Source organism: Typopeltis vanoorti, chromosome 4 (genome assembly GCF_054136105.1).
Source record: "Typopeltis vanoorti isolate ZY-2024b chromosome 4, IOZ_Tvanoo_1.0, whole genome shotgun sequence".
In the NCBI taxonomy this organism is placed as follows: Eukaryota; Metazoa; Arthropoda; class Arachnida; order Uropygi; family Thelyphonidae; genus Typopeltis; species Typopeltis vanoorti.
In genome coordinates, this window is record NC_143552.1 from 23,890,644 (window position 1) to 23,916,031 (window position 25,388).

General features: G+C 35.0%; 1 protein-coding gene across 1 annotated transcript in view; it reads right to left on the minus strand.

The window, feature by feature from the left end:
* Positions 1-25,388, minus strand: part of LOC150107164 (PHD finger protein 12) — a 664,368-nt gene that overhangs the window by 517,223 nt on the left and 121,757 nt on the right. The window contains exon 6 of the mRNA XM_090391685.1: positions 14,431-14,563. Coding sequence (XP_090247811.1) covers positions 14,431-14,563 — 133 coding nt within the window. The remainder of the gene's footprint in view (positions 1-14,430; positions 14,564-25,388) is intronic.

The window sequence follows — 25,388 nt, forward strand, 5'->3', positions numbered from 1 at the left end:
CCTTTTGGAAAGAGGATCATAATAAAGGACCATCATCCCGGGCGACAATGGATTCCAGGACTTCTCTCTGATTCCCTTGGCAAAGCTCTAAAAACTTTTGAGAAAATATATTTTCTCACAAGTGACAATGATACTTCTGAAATGAAGAGAGAAATCAGGGCACCCACCTTGCACTGACCTTTGTCGTGAATCTTCTCGTGAATGATGCAAAATGTGGTTGTTATAGAAAGTCCCAACCTTGCTAAGATTTTTCTGAGCTTCAGCCATCTGTCATTGAGTAGATCCTCCTCAACAAGAGATACATTTTCCTCAATCATCACTTCCACAGGTCGATCATCATGAGGATCATTTTCAATGCTCTCTCTCTTCCTAGGTGAAACTTTTCAGCCAATTCCTTCACGGTGGAATGAAGTAGAAGCTTCCCCATAAACATCACCGATTCGCTGATTGATAGCATTTGTTAGTGAAAAACTTTATCACAGCACGATACTCAATTTTTAACATTACAGTCACTTAGTATGCCATGTGTTAGTCAAATGAAAGCCTCCACTTGAATGCTGCAGGTAGAGAGTTGAAACTGGTACATTAAGCTCCCCATAGATGGTGTTATCTGTCACGCACTGAGTTTTAAAATTGGCACAAATTTTGTATGTTAGGCCAGAAACTTTGGAACCTACCTCATATAAAGCAGGTGATTGCAGGAAGATCTGTAGGCAGCATCAGTATACTGGGTAGATTTGCGGAGCAGAAAAGATGGACAATGTATGGAAATTCACAAGACAATATCTGACACAAGCAATGTATACATACCAAGGGTAAAGCAAGTGAATAGAGTAGGAGTGAAAAATGGAGCTGTGTTGGAAGAGAAAATGTTATGGAGGTCGTAAACAATTGGTGGTTATCGGATCCATTAAGAGTATAAAGTGCAGGAAAGTGAAAAGAATGGTAAAGAAAGAAAAGGTGAAATATGAAAGGAAACCAGCTAGTCAGGCCAAGGTTAACTCACGGGAAGCTTTCTGCTATATGTCAAGCAAGAGAAAGAATGATTATGGCAGGTTGATACTAGTAATGGAAGCATAATAACAGGGCTCACCCCTGTTATTCTGGGTGAACGACTTTCACCCAAACTGGCTTCAGGTTGGAAGAGAAGTTAGGCAAGGATGTTTAGCTTCTCCTAACTTGTTTAGTATATATGCAGAAGATATCATGCATGAAGCACTGGATAAGCTCAAGACAGAAATTATAGGAGATAGATTCATCAGTAATATGAGGTATCCTGATGATATAGTACTCTTTTGTAATGACAAGGAAGAGCTAGGACAAATTCTTGACAATATTAACAAGATCAGTAATAACAGAGGTAATAATCCACTATATATATATATATATATATATATATATATATGGTGGGGTGGTCCGAATATATTGAATAAGGACTCATAGACCAACATGGCCATAAGGGGCAATCATCTTGATTGTAAGGGAAGTAGCACTCCCATGGTACCCAGCTGGATCTAGCCTCCTCTTCCTCTACTTTGAGGAAGATCCACTCACTTTAATCTTTCTTATAAGGCCTTATCAGCCAACTTTTCCATTATGACTCTTATGCTAGTACTTGAGGGCCATGGGGTCTTTCCATTTCTGGCCTATATCTATGTCCCCATTATAAACCTCTACTATAATTCTGCTCTATTCTACTATAATCTACTCTTTCCCCTTCAATATACCCTATTCCTCCTATAGGTATAATTTGGAAGCAGACTAGTTCAGAAGCCTTAAGGTAGCACCCCTACCACTGACCTATTCATCACCAGGCTAGTCACCTGACATGGAGAACATTATTCTATTTTTAATTCTAATAATAATAATAATAATAAAAATAAAACTTTCCATCAAGGTATTAAACTTTCTCCTACTGTGAACTTAAACACTCTCCTTTTTGCCGATGACCAAATAATAATTACAAATTCTGAAGATAACTTACAGAAAGATATTTTAAATTGAAATGACATAGCCAAAGATTATGGAATGATAATATCAACAGAAAAATCAAAAATGATGGCCTTTAAAGGACAAGATCCAGTAAGAACTAAAATAGTAATAGATAACAAGATTTTGGAACAGGTGAATTCATTTAACTACCTAGGGTGTATGATTACATATGAAAATGAAAAGATATAAATCTAAATATTGCAAAATATTTAAAAATAACTGGTGTAATTAATTCTATATTTAAACCAAACCTGAAGAAAAAGCATACAAAAAGCCCTACCAGTCCTATTGCATGGAAGTGAAATCTGGGCAATAAAACAAAAAGACAAACAAAGATTAATAACAGCTGAAATGAAGTTTATGAAAAAAAATGCAAAGTATACTCTCTTTGATCACAAAAGAAATGAAGAAATTATGGAAGAATTAAACTAGGAATCCATAATAGAAAAAATTAAAAAATATAAACATAAATGGATGGAACACATTGAAAGAATGAAAACAGAAAGATTACCAAAAAAAAACTTAAATTACAAACCATTAGGAAAAAGAAAACCAGGATGACCTCTTAAGAGATTCAATGATGACTTAAGGCCGGAACAGGCCACTCTAGGCCTAAATCCTTGACAGGCATGATGATGACGATGATGACAAAGTTGAGGATTTTGGATGAAGATGTTTTGCAAACAGCAACTTATGGATGTGAGACTTGGAACCTAAAAAAGTCAGATAAGAAAAGGATAGCTGCTTTTGAGATGTGATATTAGTGAAGGCTGTTGAGGATATCATATACTGAAAGGCATACACATGAATGGGTGTTAGAAAAGATCAGGAACTTTAAGGCTCCTTTAGGATATTGACAGAAGAAAGTCCAAATATTTTGGACACACTGAAAGGATGGAAGGAGGACTTCTCAGAACAGTAACAGAAGGTAAAGTTCCTGGTAAAAGAGGAAGGGGTAAACTGTCAATGAGATGAATGGATGGTATGTGTGGAGTGACTGATCTTTAGAGAGTTGAAACCTCCAGAAAAGCATACAACAGGAGCACATGGCAAGGCATCATTACTGAGCATCATCACTGAACATCACTGAGCATCAGAGTGACCATATGGCATCTGTGGAGATGCCCAGTGAACAGATGACGAATAATGAGCAGGTTGCAGCACTCGTAAAATCTAAAACATGAAGTTAACATTTGTTTTTGTTTTTTTCTCCCTTCCTAGAAGATAAATTAATTAAACGATGTATATCATACTGCTGTAAATGATGCGGTGCAATATATAGAAGGTAGATGTGTATTAGGAAAATTGGAAGTGAAAGAATCAGAGGTGTATCAGGTGTTGATTGTGTTAGAAGTTAATAATGTTATGGCTGTGGGAATGGATGACATATCACCACATATTCTTAAGAAATGTGCACAACAGTTGGCTATGCAATTGACCTGGTTATTTAATGAAAGTCTTGCAGTGGGGAGGGTTCCTAAGGAGCGAAAATAAGGCAAAATAGTACAACTTCACAAGTATGATTCTAGGACAGAAGTTTCAAATTATAGACCAGTCTGTATAACTGCAGTTGTGGTCAAGATGTTGGAGAGATTGGTTACAAATAGAATGCAGGACTGGGCTGAACATAGCATTCTTTATGATGGTCAGCATGGATTTGTAAAGGGCAGGTCCTGTTTTAGCAATTTACTTGAATTTTAATAAGGTAACAAGTGTGACAGATAAGGGAGTATCATATAGAGTGATATTCTTGGACTTTGCAAAATTGTTTGATAGATTACCACATGATAAATTGCTGCAAGCTGCAGAGGATGGAAATAGATAGCAAATTGGTTAGGAGGATTGGAGATTGGCTCTCTGAACGATACCAGCAAGTTGTGTATGATGGAACAGTGTCTCAAAAAAAGAAGGGTAACCAGTGGTGTGCCCTAGGGTTCTGTTCTTGGATCTCTGCTGTTTAACTTGCTTGTAAATGATATATCATGCGGACTGGGGATCTTCAGTTGTCTGCTGATGATGGAAAGTTAGGGAGAATTATAAGTAGCACTGCTGATGATAATTCCCTTCAGGAAGATATGAATAGACTTTTGACTTGGACAAAGGAGTGGAATTGTAGTTTTAATATTAATAATTGCAAGGTGTTGCATTTTGGAGTGCAGAAATATAAGTCTGTGTAGTATATTGACAATGCTGTACTGCAGGAAGTAGATAGGATTTCTAGATTTGGGAGTGATGGTTGAGAGAAGACTGAAGTTTAGAGGGCATATTGCAAGTGTTGCAAAGGCTGCACATTGTAGTGTTGCTATGTACAGTTTATGAAGTGGTTGTGCCAGTGTGTAAAGCACTGGGATTATTGTGCTCAAATTTGGATGCCTAGTTTTCAGCATGATGTGGAAACACTGGAGAGGGTTCAGAGACAAATGACTAAGACAATATCAGGACTTTGGAATGCTGGCTATGGAGAGAAGTTGAAGAAATGTGGATTGCAGATGGTGGATAGGAGGAAAAGAGGTGATATGATAGAGACATTTAAGTTAGTGAGAGGATTTATCAAATGAATCCAAATGGGATTATAGAAAAAGTAGAAGGCGAGAGGGGAAAACCAGAGGACACCTCTGGAAGTTATGTAAGAGTGTGGTGAAAAGGAGTGTGAGGAGTAGATTTTTTACATGAAGTATAGGAACGCATTACCAGAATGTGTTGCTAATGCAAGTAGTGTTAAGAATTTTAAGATTCTTATGATAAATATGTTGTCAGTTGAATGAACCTCCCACAATGAGTCTGCCATCTCCATGGAGAGTGCAATAATAATAATAAATAAATTTTATAATCAAATCAGTGCATTCATTTAGTTCAATATTAACCTTACACATATAGACTCTAAGCATGACATATGAAATAGATAATTATTATTAAAAAAAAAAATTATTGTGCTTTTCTCACAATATAATTTCATTAACAAAATAAACTGATAATTATAAAAACAAAAATTAAAATTGAACCACTTCTTCGAGTACCATCTCCTATCGGAGGTCAGTGACCACCTTGGCAAATTTTGAGTGATCCTCAGCCACTCTGAACAGTTCCTCAGAGCTCATACCAGTCCACTGTCTGATGTCTGCCAGCCAAGATTTTTTTCACCTTCCTTGTACTCTTCTTCCATTTATCTTCTCTTCTATAATCAATTGAAGTAACTTATATTTTCATCACAAAGTAGGCGACCAAGATATGCAGTTTTTCTTCTTTTTATGGTATCTAAAAGTTCACGTGATTTCCCATTTGTTCCAGTACTTGATTGGACGTTTTTGCCGTCTATGGGATTTTAACATTCATCTGTATAACCAGATCTCAAAAGCTTCAAGTTTTTTTTTCTTTCTTTTAAATCGATGTTGTCTTCAAGGTCCAAGTTTCTGCACCGTACAGCAGTACAGACTATATAACATTTAATCATGCATATTCTTATCTCTAAATTTAAATTGCAGTCAACACAGTGTTGATTTCATCAGGAGAAAATTTTTTCTTTCAATTTCAATTCTAACTTTTATTTCTAATTTTTAATTCTAATTTCCATTTCTGGACTGTATTCTTTGTCGAACCAGCATCCGAGATATTTAAATTTTGTCACTCTTTCTATTTGTTTCCCCATTCAAAACAGGTGCTGAATTAAGAATTCGTTTCTTGCTTATGACCATGAATTTAGTTTTGGTAATATTTATTCTTAATCCTATTTTTTGACTCTTTTTGTTCACTAGTTTGAGAAGATTTTGAAGATCCTCAATATTGTCAGCCAGGAGAGCTGTGTCATCAGCATTTTGGATGTTATTGATGATTTCATCATTTGCATTAATCCCTTCCTCTCTTCCTTTTAAGAATTTTTGAAATATGGCTTCAAAGTATATGTTAAAAAGGAGAGGCGACAGCACACATTCTTGCCTTACTCGTCATTTGATGTTAATGACGTTTGTAATAATGTCATCAACTTGAACAGATGCCTTTTGGTTCCAATATAAGTTTTAGATGATCTTGATGTCTTTACCATCTAATCCAGTTCTTTTTAATAATTCAATCATTTTGGTATGTTGGACTTGGTCAAATGCTTTCTCGAAGTCGATGAAGCAAATGAATATTTCACTATATCTTTTCTGAATTATTTTCAGAAACATTGTGAGAACATGACTCAATTAATTAAATGCTGTAGTATATCTATACATCTATGAAAAATGCTTTTTAATACTGTTATTTAAAAAAATACAATTATCTTGCAAAGACAAGTCAAAGATCAGATCAAGTGAGTCTAGCTCCACAATGAGGGATACCTAATTTCTTGTTTTCATGAATTTTATTACTTGTTTTTCCTATTAAATTATTGTTTATGGATAATTTACATAAATTCACCCTTCATTGTGAACAGTAATCGAAAGAAAACACAAACTGAGTTGGATTGAATGGTGCTGTGCTATACATGTTAAATTCACATTAAATTAAAGTATATTTTTGTATTTCTGTGCAATTTTTAGTGAGAATTAAAGAATGTATTACTTTGTTTTGTCACTATACCATTTAGTTTTTTAAAACATTACCTATAAAAATATTTATATAAAGTAGACTAAGACCTTTAGCATGTTAAATTTTTTGTGGCTAGTAAATCTAAGCTGTATTTCTGGAACCCTGGTTATAAGTGCTCTGATAGTGAATGAATTTAAAGAGAAGTGTGACAGGTATTTTGATGATGAGTCTTCAAAATCCATGGCGATACCAATAAGAATAATAATATAAAAGAAATATAATATAAAAATAATAATATAATTTAGCACTATTTCTTTATCAAAATATAAGTTATATGTAAAAAGAAATTATCTGAACTAATTAATTTAGACCTGCTATATAAAGTTTTAATAATTCCATACTGTTGAAAGAGGGGGAGGGGAATGTGACTGTTTGTGAATGCATTTATTGGTATGTGTGGGTTTTCTAATCAGAGAATGTCAGGGATCCATCAGGTTGGTGTATAATTAATGTATCTAGGAAGGGGAGATTATTGTCATTTTGTAATATGAACTGGATCCTGCAATGTTGGTTGTTTAGGTGTGTTAAAAATATATTGAGAACATCCAGGCCTTATGACCAAGTGGGGAAAACATCATCAGCAAAGCATAACCAAACAGTGCACATATATGAGGCAGAGTTTAGAGCTTTCTCTTCAAATGTTTCCATGAAGGGGGGGAGGGGGGAGGAGAGAGTTCATGGCTTTGCAGAATTTATAATTCCCAAATAATTCCCTCACAGGAGAGGAAATTATTTGGCAGGAGAGAGGTCACTTGGTTAGAGTAAAATTAAAATCTTCAAAGTTTGAGAATGTTAATTCTACAGACACAGCATTTGTAGGATAGATACACAGCATACAGAACAGTTTATTAATAATACGTAGAGAAATCCAATAAGGAGGCTGATAATATATTAGATGCTACAAGCAATAACATTATAACTTATGAAGCTGATGGCATATGAAATTGGAAATATATTTAGAAGAATTAACTAGAATGTTGCTCAAGTAAGTTAGCCTAATCAGAGGATGCTGGAGCTAAAACATGGTGATTATTATTATAGATCTCAAATTTTACAGTTACAGTAAAGAATCCAAATATTCAGATCATGGTAACAAACTGGATTTTGAGTACTTATGAGATGCATATTAACAAGGAAAGGAAAGTCAGGCATACCAGCAAGAGCAAGAGCAAAATTTAAAATTACAGTATATAAATTTAAAATTACATGATCCAAAGGATTTATCTTTTTTTTTTAACTATCAAGAGAAGGCTTTTTGGTACTCACTGTAGACGGAAAATCAAAATTAAATAATGCAAATTTCATTATTATTATGCCTCAATTTCACAAAAACATGTTCAGAACAATGCCAGCAAATTGGATTTTGAGTAGATATACATATGACTATAGATTCCTCACTGCATGAAAATGATTTTTTAGGAATAAAGAGGTGGCAGCAGTATATATATCTCAGTACTGATTGATTCACTAACTAAATAATGCCCTAATGGCAAGAATGTTTCTAAGAAAAGAAAAGAAAGAAAGAGAAAGCAAAGAAATTCACAGCAAATGACTTCAAGAAAAGAAAAGTGTGTGTCAACGACTGGCCAAGATGTCTGGGTGAATGGAAAGTATATCAAGAAATTCATGAATATAATTATTAAAAATATGAGCTTTTGTGGTTCAAGTTACATAGAAAGTTAAAAGAAAGTAAAGTATTGATTAAGTAATGATTAAGGCCTTTTTAAGTGCTACTGGCATGAAAACAGTGTCTACAGATTATTAAAATAAAACTTCCCTTCTGATGCTTTTGGTTGGTGCAATTTGTGGTCTACATAAATTATTTCCACTGGAGAGGCTCTTTCTGTAAACAAATGAATTTCATTTGTTTATAGAAAGAGCCTCTCCAGTGGGGAAAATTGGTCAATCATTGCCAAGAATAGAGAAAGGTGGAAAGAACTGGAGGAGGCCAGTACTGGAGGAAAGAACTAGAGGTCCAGCAGTGGACAGAAATTGGCTGAAAAGAAGAAGAAGAATATTTAATATTAATTAAATAATTAATCTCGAAAAAAGTTCCATGTTTGGTCTCTTGAGAAACATCACTCTTATCTAATCCTTACATTCATCCACAATGCTAACATAGATCTACAACTATTCATGAGTAAGATTCATGTTTACTCTAACAATCCCCTTTATTGTCCTTGCACTCTAGTACAATGAAAATATTTGTTGCAAGTCTGCCTCATGTGCCTCTGACCTGCTTGAATTTAAGAAATTTATCCAGAAACCCAGATTCCAGTTCACACAACTGATAATGAAAGTAACACAAATACAACAGGCATGTCTCTCTCTCTCTCTCTTTCCTACTGTTGGATCCTACTTTCTACTCCGTTGTATATTCTAGCTGTTGATTGACTTCACATTCAAACACAGAGAAAATTTATTCTTAATTGCACCACTCTATGTTCTAATTTGCATAAGCAACATTGTGAAATTAATCATCAGTTAGCACCATATGGTTATCAACTTATGGATCCTACTTTCTACTCCGTTGTATATTCTAGCTGTTGATTGACTTCACATTCAAACACAGAGAAAATTTATTCTTAACTGCACCACTCTATGTTCTAATTTGCATAAGCAACATTGTGAAATTAACCATCAGTTAGCACCATATGGTTATCAACTTAATTCAGGCCGAAATTCTCTTTATTATATATAGGGTTCCCACTAAGATTCGAACTATTTTAATGAGCAGTGCAATGAAAGAAATCAGGCAAACACAAGATTCAACTCAAATAAAAATATTTAATGCTTTAACACATAAATTTACATTAAAACAAGGATTCCTAGTAGGGATAATACAATTACGAATGAACAAGTTCTCATTAAGACATTAGTAATTTACTCAGCTGAGTATATCATTTACGATTAGAATTTATGCATATAAATTCCACTCTTCTTATTATCAAGATTCCAAACACAATTTCATTCTAAACAAAGCTATCGTTCAATGTACTTTAAATATTGACTCAGTTTAACTATTCAAAACAATCACAAAGCACTAGTCATCAGACATTCTTTCAGCAACTTTAAAGTTTATCAATCTAACACAATAGTTCTCAGAAAGTTCAGTCTCAATTTTACATAGCGTTCTCACGTGATTATTCACTATAATCACACATTCAAATGTGAATTATTAATCCAGAGATACTTCATATATTACGTTTACAATCACTATATCACACATTCATTCTTGACTGTTAATTTCAGCAATATGAACTATATCATGTTCTCCAGAAACAAGCTTCGCAACTTCACATGAGGCATAGAAAAGATATTCTTACCAGTATAAACAGTATAGCTTCCTCATTATCGAGAATCCTAGAAACATTCCTTGGTTCTTGAATACTTTCACTTTGAGAGCACACAAATATTATAGAATCCTGGGTTTCAGTAACTGATTAGTTAACTTGGGAGAATTTATCTTCTTGCTCGTAATTGCCTAACTTTCAATATTTCTTACTCATTCTTATTATCCTTTCATCCAACACTATCCTTCTGCGAGGCGATAGGAATTTATAAAAGAATAAGAGCTCGAAGAAAGATAAGTCAAAATACAGAGCGGTTCCCAGCCCTTCCTACTCCATTCAACCCCAGGTTATTTCTCTCCCTCTCTTTCCACTGTGTTCTTTTTTTTTTTATGTACTGCTCATGACATCCTACTCTCCTTTCCTGCCAAAATCTGGTTCTAACTGGTTTTGCTGATACCGAATTCACTTCTTGTATACCGTACAGTAACTCGCGCTAAAGCACGCGCTGGCTAAAAATAACATAATTTCTCACAACAACCAATCAAGTCTTATTCTGAAGAATTTCTTGGATACATTACATTTTACTATAAACATAAAAAGATTACACATTTTAGAAATTTTATCTCTGTATCAGTAACATTAATCTCATAATAATAAGAGACATTTAATACATAGTTTTTACAACTGTACTTCATATAAAAATAATAAATGAAAAAATAAATATTAATTAACATAGCCTGAAAGAAATCATATAAATAGCATACTATTAATAAGAGATTATTAGTCTGATGAGCAAATTTGGCTTAGGGAATGGCAGATTATGTTGGACTCTGAATGAAGTATTAATAATTTCCAATTCTCCTCATTCAGAATCCAACACTACTCTCTCACATATACACACATCTGTTTGTAGTAAGCTAATAATAATCTTTTCTGCAAAACTTACTATTCTATCAATTATTTTGATGGGAACTTCATAATGATATGTACTTTTTATTTTTTTTAAATATTAAAATATATTTCCCATTTAAAATGAAAGATTTATTCAGAAAAGTTTATCACCAAAAATCAGAAACATGCAAACAACTACATATGAATCCCCTGATGCTTAAATAGTCAATTTAAAAAAATAAAAAAAAAAGGAGCTGAAATTATAAAAACTCAACCAGAAATCTCTGTGAGCTGAGTTTTTCAAACTTGGTCAAAAATGTTCACCTACCTTCTGTTATCAATTTCCTCAAAGAGAGAAACCTAAATATGAAAGTTTTGGCAGCCTGTTTTATTCAACCAAATGATAAACACTCTTAATTTTCCCAAGAGGTATCTGGTTTGTTTTGCTCATGTTTCTTTCTTTCTTTGTTTATTTATTTTTATTTCTCACAATCTCTTAAGGTTTGCATAGCCTTATGGTAATTTTCATCATGCTCAGTTTTCAACAGAGTATGTTCAATTCTAATTGACAACAGATATTCTTCTAGGTCTCTCTGTAAACAAATTCCAAACAGTTAGTCTGTGGCTCATGCATATAGGATCTTTCTTCCAGAAGAATCTCAGGTTTTTAATCTTTCAATTCAGAACAATCAACAACAAATTACAAAAAGCTACCATATAACCATGAGTAAAGATAATGAACAAAGCCTCAAATCTAGCACACAGGGGAAATGCAATCAACCATGGTGATGGTGAAAGGTTAGACCAGTTCCCTCTGAACAATAATGGGTGATTGTGAATATCTTAAGCTTGTCATTAATTAAATTAATTCATTCATTAATTAAAACTCCCACAACATTAAGTTAAACGGCAGCTTTACTATTCGCCTTATTCCAACTATCTAGTTCATTACTGTGATGGACTTGCTCTTGTTTTAAAAGGACCAACAGAGTGGAGAAATGATGGTTGTTGGCACAGTGAGCATGGAAGTAACTGTAAAAAACACACAATTCTAAATCAGTGCATCTCTCAGATACACTTTGAAGTGAGTATGAAGGAAGGATCATCTATTAACCAAATTACTATCCTGTGGACAATAATGAGAATTTTTAGAAAATTTGGGATTTATATAATTGGTCTAGCCATAAATACTGTTACAACTGGAACAGCGCATAAAACTTTAATCTATCAGTGAATCATTTACAGTTTTCAGCATATACAAGCCACATATATAACATGCATATAGCAGCACTCAATGTTCGAAATGTCCCTCTTTTGCCTTCACACATACGTAAAGTTTCTAAGGACACATATTGATGGCAGCACAAACAACAACCAACAGAAACACTGCCAATGCTCACTCCAATTCCACCTTCAGGTTAGCAATACTGGGGGTGTCATTTTTTTGCAAGCTACTAACTCAAGCTCTGACAAATTTGAAGCCCAATGGATTCATATCATGACTTCCAGACAGCCATCAGATGGTAATATGTGGTTGAGCACATTTGCCTCCAGCCACTGTTGTGTGGTCCTTGCTTTGTGCAATTCTGCAGGCAGCAGAGATCATAACAGTATTTATGGCAAGAATGTGTAGGGTTAGTAGGTGGGAGGGTGGAAAACAGCATCTTGAGTAATGAATGACTAGGTTTTTTTTTGGTTGTTGTTGTTGTTGGGAAGTTATTAATGTGATACTAAGCCAGAAGGGACTGGAGGTAAATGTCAGTCCAAGAAGAGAGAAATAATTCTGCCTGATGATGTGTAGATTATTGAGGACAGGAGAACTGAGATCACTTTTATGAGAAAGAAAAGGAAAGACTGCATTTTGGTGGCACTGAAGGTGGCCAGGTTATCTTCACCCCCACTAAGGGATGTATGGAGAGCAGTGCCTAAGGCAGATGCATATAATCTTGAAGCTTGGTATGTTTGAGCACTGCATGATATGTTGAATGAGTAGGATGAATGGGATGTATTATCATCAGCAAGAAACCTAGGGATAGAATTAGTGGTAATTGAAAGCAGGATGTTTATATAGCAGTGATAGAACACCTACCCTTTCTCCTACACAAGCTTGAAGAGATGAGCCATCCGCCATTAAACACAGTGAATAGTTATGACATAAAGAGAGTAACAAGAGAATCAATTAGAAAATTAATTAGAGAATAACCTCTCTAATTGATTTCTTTCATATCTTCCAGGATTTGGCTCCTGCTAAGGAGACTTCAATAAAGGTTGAAACTTGTCTGGGTAGTGGCCGCTCTCATAATGTTTATTGCATTATGGGATACTGAGGCAGCTAATATGAAGCCAACAGCCTCTATACAATATAAGACACTTGCAAACTTTGTTTGCTTACTATAAATTAAAGATGCCAAGAAATTATATTCTTGGTTTAATCCTTTATCCAAGTGTAAGCAAACAAAGTTTGCACATGAAGTAATTTTACAACTGGGCAACTTGAATATAGATGCTAATGATAATAATGATATAGAGTATTGGATAATACAAAGTACATATCCTTATGGATATGTATATTGCTATGCATTATGGGAAGGGTTACTACCCTTCCCATAATGTGACTGGTTTCGACCTTTATTGAGGTCTCATCGGTGGGAGCGAGACCAGAAGTGATACCAGGGTTGAAGTGATGCAGAAATCATATTTCCATATAAGCGCCAAAAGGTGTTACACCTTATTACTGAAATACTCTGGATTACAAACAGATGTCAAAAGTTTTTCCACTTGGTTATACTATAAATTAAAGATGCCAAGAAATTATATTCTTACACCTTTTGGCTACTTGTATATTGAAATATGACTTCTGCATTACTTCAACCTTGGTATCACTTCTGGGTCTGGATCCCACTGATGGGACCTCAATAAAGGTTGAACCTGATCTGAGTAGTGACCCTTCCCATAATGCATGGCATTATACATGTCCGTAAGGATATGTGCTTTGCATTATGGGATATTAAGGCAAGTGATGTGAAGTTATTAGACTTCTATATACAAGTTGTCCAGTCATAAAGTTACTTCATGTGCAAACTTTGTTTGCTTACACTTGAATAAAGGATTAAACCAAGAATATAATTTCTTGGCATCTTTAATTTATAGTATAGTCAAGTGAAAATACTTTCGACATGATAATTAGTTAAGTATAATACAGATTTAACTTAAGTAAATATTTTACTGGCATAAATTTTTTGCCCTAAATATCAAGGATATCTTCATTATGACTTTTCAATTAAACATCAAGAACAAAAACTAAAAGATTCAACAATGAAATGTATGAGCTGTGCACGCATGTGATGTAAGAGTGTCATGGTCTAAATTCATTAAGGGTCTAGTAAAAATAACTTTACCAAGAAATTGTAAAAAAATAAAAAATAAAAAATATAAAAAATATAATTAAAAATTAATTCGGGAACTTGTGAAGAACTATTTTCCATAATCAACAACTTATATATATATATATATATATATATATATATATATATATAACTGTTGATTACTCAACCTGAGGGGGAGGGGGAACTACAGCAACAGAAGAACATGCTATAAAATCTCTAATATGGTCTAAACATTACCCATTACAATTTTGAAAACTGGGTTAAAAATAAAATTTAAAAAAAAATTAAACATATAAACTTACTAAAATATGCTCAGCATGATTTGGACACATCCACCTTCCTGTAGGCAGTGTAGTAAGTGGAGGATCAAGGCAGTCAGCATGGAAGAGTAAAGGACAATAGTCACACTGTATTAGAGGAGCTTTTCGGCAACTTCTAAAACATAACATAAATAGAGCTCTTAAGTGCAACTGAAATGTCTATTACTGAATAGTGATACTTCACCAATATCTGCTTGGAAATTTATTTTTATTTTTATACTTATTTGGTAATATGTGGTTATTAATTAGTGCTTACAATGTTGGCATTCGTTATACTGAAACATTTCAAACTTAGCATCAATTTGGAACAGTGAGAATAACAATGTTCATTAGCTCAGATAATTTACATTACATAGATACACTATCTACCAATAATTGTCTGGACACCTCTGTTATTTGAAGTTATGGAACATTCCAAGTTTGTTAATAACATAACAATCGGTGTACAGATAGTAGGAAGCAGTATTTCATCATAGCAGTTGAATACAGGTGGAGGGAGGGGCAACATGACATGAACTCACTGACTTCGAAACAGGTATCATTGTGGGTTGTCACATTGGGTGGCATGTCCATATGTGCTATTGTCACTCAACTGGTGCATCCAAAATCAACTGTTTGAAATATGATCAACAAATGGAGACATTCTGGCATCACAAGTGCAGGAAGACAGTCAGGGCAGCCGACGAAAATGACTGACAGGGAGGGTGTTAAAATGGGTGGCTCGCAAAAAAACAGCTACAATCGGGCAGACATCCATGATGAGTTCCAGAGCACCAGTAATACCATGATGAGCACTAATACTGTATGAAAAGAACCCTGTTTATGGTTTCCATGGAAGAGCACTGGAACACAAGCCGAACATCACAACAATAAAAAAGGTGGCTCATCTGGCCTGGTGCAAAGAGCATGTAAATTGGACAATTGATCAGTAGAAAACAGTACTCTGGAGCGGCAAATCAAGGTTAACCTGCTTCCAGCCTGATGGCAGAGTGTGGAGGTAGCTTGGTGAACACTGTTACACAGTGTGCTGTACCCACAGTAAAGTTTGGTGGTGGAGGAGTAATGGTGTAGGGTGCATTCGACTGGTTTGGAGTGAGACCACTGGTCATTGTCCATGGTTCCATGAAGGAAGCTCAGTACCTTGACATTCAGGATAATCAGGTGCTACCTAAACTGTGGAGTTTTTATGGAACAGATCCATATTACTATCGAGACGACAATGCTGCATGCCACAAAGCTGCAGCTGTTATGGAATGGTATGAAGAGATGGGCATTAAATGACTGTCCTAGCATGAGCAGAGTCCTGACCTCAACCCTCAAACACCTGTGGGATGAATTGCAGCAGAGATCGAGGTCCAGAGCAGCACATCCTCAATCTGTTGCTGAACTCAGTGCTGCTTTGATGGAGGAATGGATCCAAATTTCACCTGAATATCTGCTGCACATGGTTGGAAAGCCTCCCTTTAAGGGTGCAGGAAGTAATTAAAGCCAAAAGGTAGACATAGCCAATATTAGGGTTTGCCTGCTGGTATCAAGTGTAATTTGCTAAAGTGTCCAGCAATTATTGGTAGATAGTGTATATAGTCTAAGTCGATGATTAAGCACCCAAACAGACTATGGCTAATGATTCCAGGAAGTGAAATGCTTTCTTTTTCATTTTCCATTAATAAAAATAATGAGACAACCCATTAAATAAGATAAAATTCATGTAAAAATAAATGCAAGAAGATAAACCATTTATTTTGTATATAATAAATCCTCTTAATACAACATTTACATCATTCACACAAATTTTCAAAATACTGTTAGGTTTGGAAGTCATGTTCTTCTAATCTCCACTGAGTCAAACAGGTGTCCTTTGAATTTTGTTTTCAATTTCATAAAAAAAAAACACTAATGCTAAATACGGCAAATATCCGTGGGTGTTAATGTGCTGGGATGGATTATGAAGTGAGAAAAAATGTTAACCATTTGGTTAAGTTAGGCCTAACCAAATAGTTAACTATTTGGCCCTCTAGAACAATTCCAAGAATGCCAAAGAAAACAATCACGTTTTCAGTGAAAGTTGGGAGTACAAAATCAGGGAAACCAGGGATATTAGGAGGGGAGATGAAATCAAGCATGTGTCTGGCCACTCCAGAGACAAATGAGTATGAATGTAGGAATACTCATGAACAGTTTCAGTTTCCTAGGTTTTGAATCTGAATAGGCTGGTAATGACATTATGCAAGGTTAACTAACTGTGGACCTAAGACCATATTGAAATGCATGCATACAAATGTCAAAAGTATCAGAAATAAAGGAGAGCAGCATTTGGCACTGGCCAGCTTAACTTAGTCAAAAATTATTGGCATCAGCAAGACTTGATTAGCATGTTAAGTGGCTCAACACAGTATCTGATATCCTTGTATGTGCCAGAATAGAAAGAACTTACATAAAAAGAAAATAAATTAAAATTAAAAGAAAAAAGAAAAATACAAGCACAATCAGTTGCATTCTGCTTGCTTTTTTTTTAATTTTTATTATTTATATATTTTTTTTAATTATATTCATTTATGATATTAACCAGTATATTTGTATATACATTACAAAAAACATTGGGTCACAGTGCGAAATTATTTCATATGGTGGATTATGATTATAAAAGTTTGAAAAATACTGCTGTAGAGGATAAAGTACAAGATATGTTCAATGATCTCTGGTGCTTTCCTAGTTGACAAATGTCCACAAGGAATGTAAGCTTCTTGTCAAAAACAAGTCAACAGATACAGACTGCATTTTTATCAAAAACTTTATGCAGATACTTTTTTCTGTTGGAAAACTGAACCTATAACTCAGTGCCCATAAAGCCATCAAAATACTTGTTGCAACTACCATTCAATGACTGTCATGAGAAAGAAATAACAGAAAATTTTAGTAACCAACATAAAAGAGAATCTTTTATGTTGGTTACTAAAATGACAGCCAAAGTGTTGCCAGCCCTCCATTCCAAGACTAAAAGTTTTTTTGTTTGTTTGTTTTTTTAGAGAAAAAGCTTTTCTTTTTTATTTCATGTCAAAGTAAACTGAAACCAATCATTCATGTTTGAGAAATGCAACTCTGATATATGTTTCTAAATGGACCAAGAGATCCAATGTTGACTGCTGTCTACAAAAACTGCATCATGGATTATTGAAAAGGCCAATTACTTTCTATATACCACAGAGGACAGGTGCTGACCATTTTTTCTGAGATATTACAAAGATGACTGGTCAGAGTGACAGGATATAACTATTTGCTAGTTTTGATTCCTGGTATGAACACATCAGATGCAACAATTCAATGTTAATGCAATGTGTTTACACTGAGTAATAAGGAAATATCACACATGTTTGTTACTGATTGGTGCAAAGGCACTCAATTCTTTTAAAATCCAAAATGACTGACTCAAGACCAAATATATTTGGTAAGATTAAACTAATAATAATAAATATAAAACTAGTTTGGATCTAAAGCTTTCTGATTACTAATATTTATTAATTAATATTAATTAAATAATATTTAAAGTTAAATTAATATTTAATTACTAATATCTAATATGGAAGATTAATCACTGACACTGACTGAACTGTTTTACAAATTAATGAATATTGTTAGCATATAAATATCATTATCTGCAGGTTCTTTGTAAAACTGAGTATTTAGGCTTAGGTGCTGGTTTACATTTATGTTCGTGCTGCACTTTAATGGAATAATTTGTAGCAAAAAGAGAAATAATTAAAAAAGTTTAATCAATTTCAAATCTCATCTCAGTCAAATTAAAATTGTAATAATACACACACACACACACACACACACACACACACACACACACACACACACACACACACACACACACACACACACACACACACACAAAATAATAATAAGTGGAAGAAATGAGGTAGAATAAATAAAGACTGAAGTCCTGTGAGTGGGGATGCCCTCTATAGGTGCTGTTGGCTAGCCTTAAATATTGGGCAGGAGGCTTAAGAATTAGTTTCTCAAATTTTGGGGTGTTCAATGTAACTATATTTATTAAGATTAGGCTGGTTTTTTAAGTCTGTTGCAGATTCTAAAAAAGAGTCTTTCAAGTTTGTATCTGCTGCAATGGAGCATGATGGTTTTCTTTCATCTTATTCTGTGGAAGGTATCAAAGGCATGGTCTGCTAGACTGATTCACCATAGTTGTGGTGGATGTATATTCTGTGTTCTTCTAGGCAGATGTTAGCAGATCTCCCAATCTATGATAATTGGCAAGAACAAGGAACCTTGTAAATGCCTAGGGTAGAAGGAAGTGGATTCTTAGGAGAGCAGAGAAGGGAAGCCAGCTTCAAATGAGATTCGAAAGCAGTGCAAAAGTTTATATTTCTTCAAAGTTCTGGCTATTTTTCTGAAGTGCCCCAGATATAGAGAATAGTAATGGCATTACTGTAATATTAATGTTTAGAGGGATGTGAGGGGATGGAAGAAACAGATAATTGTAGATTTTTTTTGGCTTGGCATTGTAACCACTGGACAGGAAGGTTTGGCAAATAAAGACAAGTTCTGCTGTAAGGGAAGTTTGGGTGGAACAGAGGTTGGAGGCTATATTGACAAAGGTTTTGATGACACCATGTTGTTGAGAAGAGGGATGGTGAGAAAGTTTATGTATCTCCCTGTGTGGGTAGGTTTTCTGTATAGAGAGAAAGAAAGGGTACCACGGGCAGACATGTCATTAAAGTATCTAAAAAAAGGCAAGCTGTTGTTTTCTTTTGCTTTCCTTTTAGCATTTTTTCAATGTTTTCCATGATGACTGCCATTGGGTAATTAGCTTTCATCTTATGAACTGTCTGTAGTCTGTATATGGTACTGTCAAACAGTACATGGAGAAAGTATGAACTGATCTAGTAGCTGCAGTCTCATTTCCTTTCATTCAAATGTAGCTGGGAATCCAGCACAACCGAACATCACAATTAAGGGTTTTCATTTTGTACATACAACAGGTGTAACACCTCACAGTGCTGGGTGTGGATTATACATAGGAGAGGAAATTGCTTGTAAAGAGATCAATGAGCCTATATAAATTACACACTTTTGGTAGTGGTTTTCTTTTATATACTGAAGTGCAAGTCGAATGACATGCAACTGTGCTATATGATTACCGCAATCAGGTGGGATCTGGTTGGAGATAGCCAGAAAACACAGCAGCACAGCCAACACAGGTGTCAATTGTGAACCATCAGTATAGATGGACAAGAAATCAGAGTTGGCTGCTCTGTGTGCATTAAACAATTGCAGGTTAGACAGATGATGGAGTATGAGACTTCTGTACTTGACAAAGTGAGAGGTTGAAGGATGGACTGCAAAGCTGCCATGGAGGGATGCTGTCATGTTTGATGTAAGCAATGTTGTCAATATTCATGCTAAGAGCTTGCACAGTCTCTTGCATGCATAGCAAAAGGACATATCGCAGTCTGATGTGTGAAATTGAGCTTCCCAATGCTGAGAAAATAGGATGTAGGATGTAGAGTCCATGTAGGATGATCTGGAAGAGACTATCTTTTGGATATAATTAAGAGAAGTGTTTCCATCTAAGTGATAGAGCCAGTTCATTTGCTTCAACATAAAGACTTTGGGTGAAAAAGCACCGGTAGCTATCTATATACTGTAATGATAGATGGGAGCCAACCATCGCAGGTTATTCTGCCATGCAGAGACTTGAGACCCTTATACAAAAAATCACACCGTTATACAGCAACTCTATAAGCATGTGGTTAGAAAGCATGCAAGGTCCAAGTTCCTCTCATAATGTGTGAGTGCATCTTTAGTGAATATTTTAAAGAAAGACAGAACATGTATCAAGGCAATGTATGACCAGGAGGCCTTCTTCAATGGGTCACAGACTTCCTGAAGGAGTCTGCATAATAATAATTCCATTAAACTTGTCTAGCAGAGATAGTATGCTGATAAGAGTAAACTTACTAGAATCTAGTATTTGATTAAATAAAATGAACTCAACCTACCTTGCAAAAACAAACTTTATGGACATCTTTAGGGCAAAACAACGATGTCTTAAATTTCTCATTATCTTCTCCATAATGGATGTTATACTCAACAGAATGGACTATAATTCTTGTAGAAAGGCTTATACGTTGGTAACACATGACTATTAAATTATTTAAGGAATTTACACCATATACTAGAATATTAATTAAAAGAAACTTTAATAAATACTTCCTATATTTCGGCAATGTCACATTGCCATCTTCAATGGCAACATATAACTATGACATGTGCATGCAGGCATTACAAAAAGCAAACGAGGCAGAAGCTTTTTGTAGTGCCTGCGTGCACGTGTCATAGTTGTATGTTCCCAATGAAGATGGCAAGTGACATTGCCAAAATATAGGAAGTATTTATTAAAGGTTCTTTTAATTAATATTCCAGTATATGGTGTAAATTCCTTAAATAATTTAATGGTCATACCAATGTATAAGCCTTTCTAGAAGAATTACGATCATCCACAGAGATTCTATCGCACACAAGGTCCACCAATACGGCAAACTGAAGCTGAAGATTTCGAGGCAACTAAATCGTTTGACCTTCCTATAATGCTGCCAGGATGATGAGGTAATCCCAAATTGTGTAAATTTCAAGCACTGTTTCTCTTCACAGAAGGCTCTCCGGATTTATAACCGCGCTAGCTTCGCCCTACTTCAAGAACAAATTACCGCTGCATGCGTTCTCCTAGCTGACGAAAACAAAGCTATTCGGGGCTAGAGGAGCTTTCCGATACGCTGAACCACGACCTTTGGACGATTCTCTACAACATCTCATGTGCTTCGGCAGCAAAAGAATTTGAAAAGATACGAAGTCAGCACATCAAAAAATTTGAAAACTTGAAAAAGGACTCTACCTCTGAACCGCAACAACGTCTCAACACTGTAGTCAACCTTTCTTCTGTTACTCTGAAGCCTGAGGCACTCAACGCGCTGGCACGTGGCCACAATTTCGCCATATCTCCAAAGAAATAATGATTCAGATAGAATGTGGTATCCACAACCTTCCAAACCATATCGCCAACAATATCAGACTGGATGTAGCCGGTGTTCTCACCAAAGCAATACCACCAAAAACTAACATATCCAAAGATGAATATAAAGCTCTACAAGAAATGAAGAAAAACAAAAAAATAGTAATCACCAAAGCAGATAAGGGAAATGCCACTGTGGTTCTCAACCAAACGGACTACACAGGTAAGCTTAATGCTTTTTTGTTAGATCGAGCTACCTACCTCCCTATTGAGTATAATCCCACCAGTTCCCAAATTAGAACACTCCAAAGGCTCCTTAAGAAGGTCACTTCTTGGCCTGTGGAAGTTACCAACAAACTAAAACCTTTTAACTCTAGACCCCCCCCCCCCCGAATATATGGACTTCCATAAATACATAAACAAAATGTGCCGTTACATCCCATAGTGGATGGCATTGATTCCCCCACATACAAATTAGCCAAACATTTAGCCAAAGTGCTCACACACTATACTGGCAACACACCATCACACATGAAAAACTCAGCCCACTTCAAAGCAGTATAGAAAACTTCTCACTCCAACATACTGACAAAATGGTCAGTTTTGATATCTCCTCCCTATTTACAAATGTCCCACTCAAGGAAACCTTAGAGCTCATCCAAGCCAAATTTCCTCCCGACATCTCAGCCCTATTTCAGTTCACAATTAACTCAGGCTATTTCGTTTGGCAAGGAAAATTCTACAAACAGATAGAGGGGACAGTCATGGGTTCACCACTCTCCCCACCCCTGGCCAACTTCTTTATGGAGACTTTTGAAGAGAAAGCATTAAACTCTGCCCCACAAAAACCCACTGTTTGGCTTCGCTACATTGATGATGTGTTCGCTATTTGGCCACATGGCTCAGATACACACCACTGCTTCTTAACACACTTAAACAACCAACACCCCAGAATCCAGTTCACCTTGGAAAAAGAGGAAAACAACAGTCTCTCTTTCCTAGACACTCTAATCACTCACCAGCCTGATGGATCCTTGGTATTCTCTGTTTACAGAAAAGCCACCCATACAGGCAGATATATTCACCAGCAATCCCTACCCCTCACAACAATATGGGGTTATAAAAACACTATATAACAGGGCAAAATTAATCTGTTCAGATGACAATGCCCTAACCACTGAACTAAACCACATCCTTAATACTTTCTTAGCTAGTGGCTACAACCCCCAAAAAATATTAAAACCAGATACCCCCCCCCACACACACACACATAATAAAGATTACACTAAATCCATCACCATTCCCTATATCCGGGGCACCACGGAAAAATAACCAAAATCTTAAAAAAAAATGACCTAACTTCTTGTTACAAACCATATAAAAAATTGGCATCCCTTATCCGCTCCACCAAAGACAAACCACTTCCCCTAGACCTACCTAGGGTATACCAGGTCCCTTGCAGCTGTAAACTGTCCTACTTTGGCCAAACAGACAGGACAGCAAATGTCAAGATTTCGGAACATAAAGACTACATCCGGTGTCACCAGTACAGCTACTCTGGCTTGCAGACCATGCTCTGGATACCCACCACAGAATACGTTGGAAGAAAGCCACGTTAATACACCGCAGCAAGTTCAATTATGAAAGATTGTTCATAGAATCAGCCTCAGCTCTAAAAAAACTTTCCAAACCTCAACAAATTTGGGAGGAGGCACCATTAGGAGTCTAGGAACAACAGTAGTTTCTCTCTTCTGCTTCATTTGCTTTTTGTAGTGCTTGCGTGCATGTGTCATAGTTGTCTGTTCCCATTGAAGATGACAATGTGACATTGCCGAAATATAGGAAGTATTTATTATAGTTTCTTTTAATTAATATTCCAGTATGCAGTGTAAATTCCTTAAATAATTTAATAGTTAATAGAATGGACTATAGATTTAATGAGATTCAACTTATGCTATATACTTTCTATGGACAAAAGATGGCACATCACAGTTTTCATGTTAACTGACATCTGGATAGGATGAGACCAAAGTAATATAGTCTCCAAAACTGATTTTTTTTTTAAGATTGAAAAAACTATAATGCCTAAGTATGAGGTCTTGAGAGATACGAAAATTAGCAGATTCCATTTTAAGCATAAAGTGAATTCTGTGATGGACAGAGTTCATATCATAACTGACTGAGGTGCTAATTCTGAACTACAAAAACACAGCTATATAGAAGAAATGTGACTGACAGAATCAAGGAAGTTCTTCATGTAATAGTTAGCAAGAATAGAAAGAAACTGAAAAAATGAGGTGCAATTCGTTCATTCTTAATATATACAATAGCTCGATTGTTGTGGTTGATGTGTGCCTGGAGCACGCTGTACTAATCAAAATTAGTATTAAATACAAAACAACGTGATTAGTACTAAGATATTTAAATATATACCAAAATTTTACAACTGCATTTTATAAAAGTATTTATCACTGTAATATTTTCATTATTCAAAAGTTTAATAAGTAAAAAAAAGTTCGTTTTAAAGTAAATAATTTATTTTTTGGAAAAATACTCAGATACTGAAGTTTGAACTATGTTATTTTTCTTATTCTTTTCATATATTTTTCTGCACTAGTTGATACCTTCAAGTTTTCAGGAAAGTTGCATGCTGCATGCGATGTTGGGATGGCCATCCATAATTTGTTTTTTAAGTTTGAAGAGTGCAAAATGTTTCATCATATTCTTTTAGGGTGAACTCATCAGATGGTTCATTTTCATCTGCTTCCCAAATTGTTATCTTCAAATGAATGCTGCTGTTGTTTGAAATTAAACAGGTGGTAATGGCAAAGAAACAGGGAACCATGCTTATACCAGGACAGTCAGAGCCAAGATTACAGTACTGTATTCTGTGCAGAAAACCACACTAAACTAAATTTGGATGAATAATATCTGAAATGTCATTAATTGAGGGGCTCCTATATTTTATCTTGAGATCCGTTGTATGTATCAATGATGGCAAATTCATTTTAAGAATGTTTGAAGAAAAATCACACTCTAGGAATGATTTTTCTTCTCAAATGCTAATTCCGTTATAACTTGGGAATTAAAAATTAATTCCAAAGTATCAATCAGTAGAATATCAGTAAAGCAAAAGAAATGTTTTTGAAATATACGGTATTTTTTTATATGTGAAGAAAAAGTGCCTATATGTTGAATGAAAAATGTAAGTTTCTGGAGAGAAAACCCTACTGCCACTATATGAGATGGAGAGTGAAGAGAAAGCAAGTGAAGCCTACTAAAAATTGTTTAAGTAGTTTATATATTGGACTTCCTCTAAAATCCACAACTGGAGTCAAAGGAATATTTCTGTGGATTTTCAAAAATCCATACATTAGAGAAATTCTGACAAAGTGAATTCTAATTTTATTTGCTAATTCATTGTTTCAAGATGTTACTTCATCTAATAACTTAGATTAGTTGATGATTTCAAACTGTGTCGGGTCTCTTGAGATTCTGTTCTATACAATATGTTTAAATATAAAATGAGTTAAAATGAACAAATACAATTTCTTCAATTTTAACTGATGTAGCCAGTACAGATGATGCCTTTGAATACTGTTTTGAACAAACATACACAAAGCTGTAGTATGTTTTAAATGTTGAGTATGTGTCTTCAACTTATGAATCTTTATACACTGTATAACTCTTCGCTTTGATTAAATCCCAAATCTGGTCTATTCTAGGATCAGAAATTAGGTAGGATAAATTGACAAGCAACTCAGAGATGAACAAGGTGGATTCAGAAAATGAAACTGCATAGACCAAATATTTTCACTGAGGCAGATCCTCAGTGAAAATATTTCCTTCAGAAACATGCAGAATTTCAAAAACCTGCAATCATGTGATTTTTTTTTCAAATTTGCTT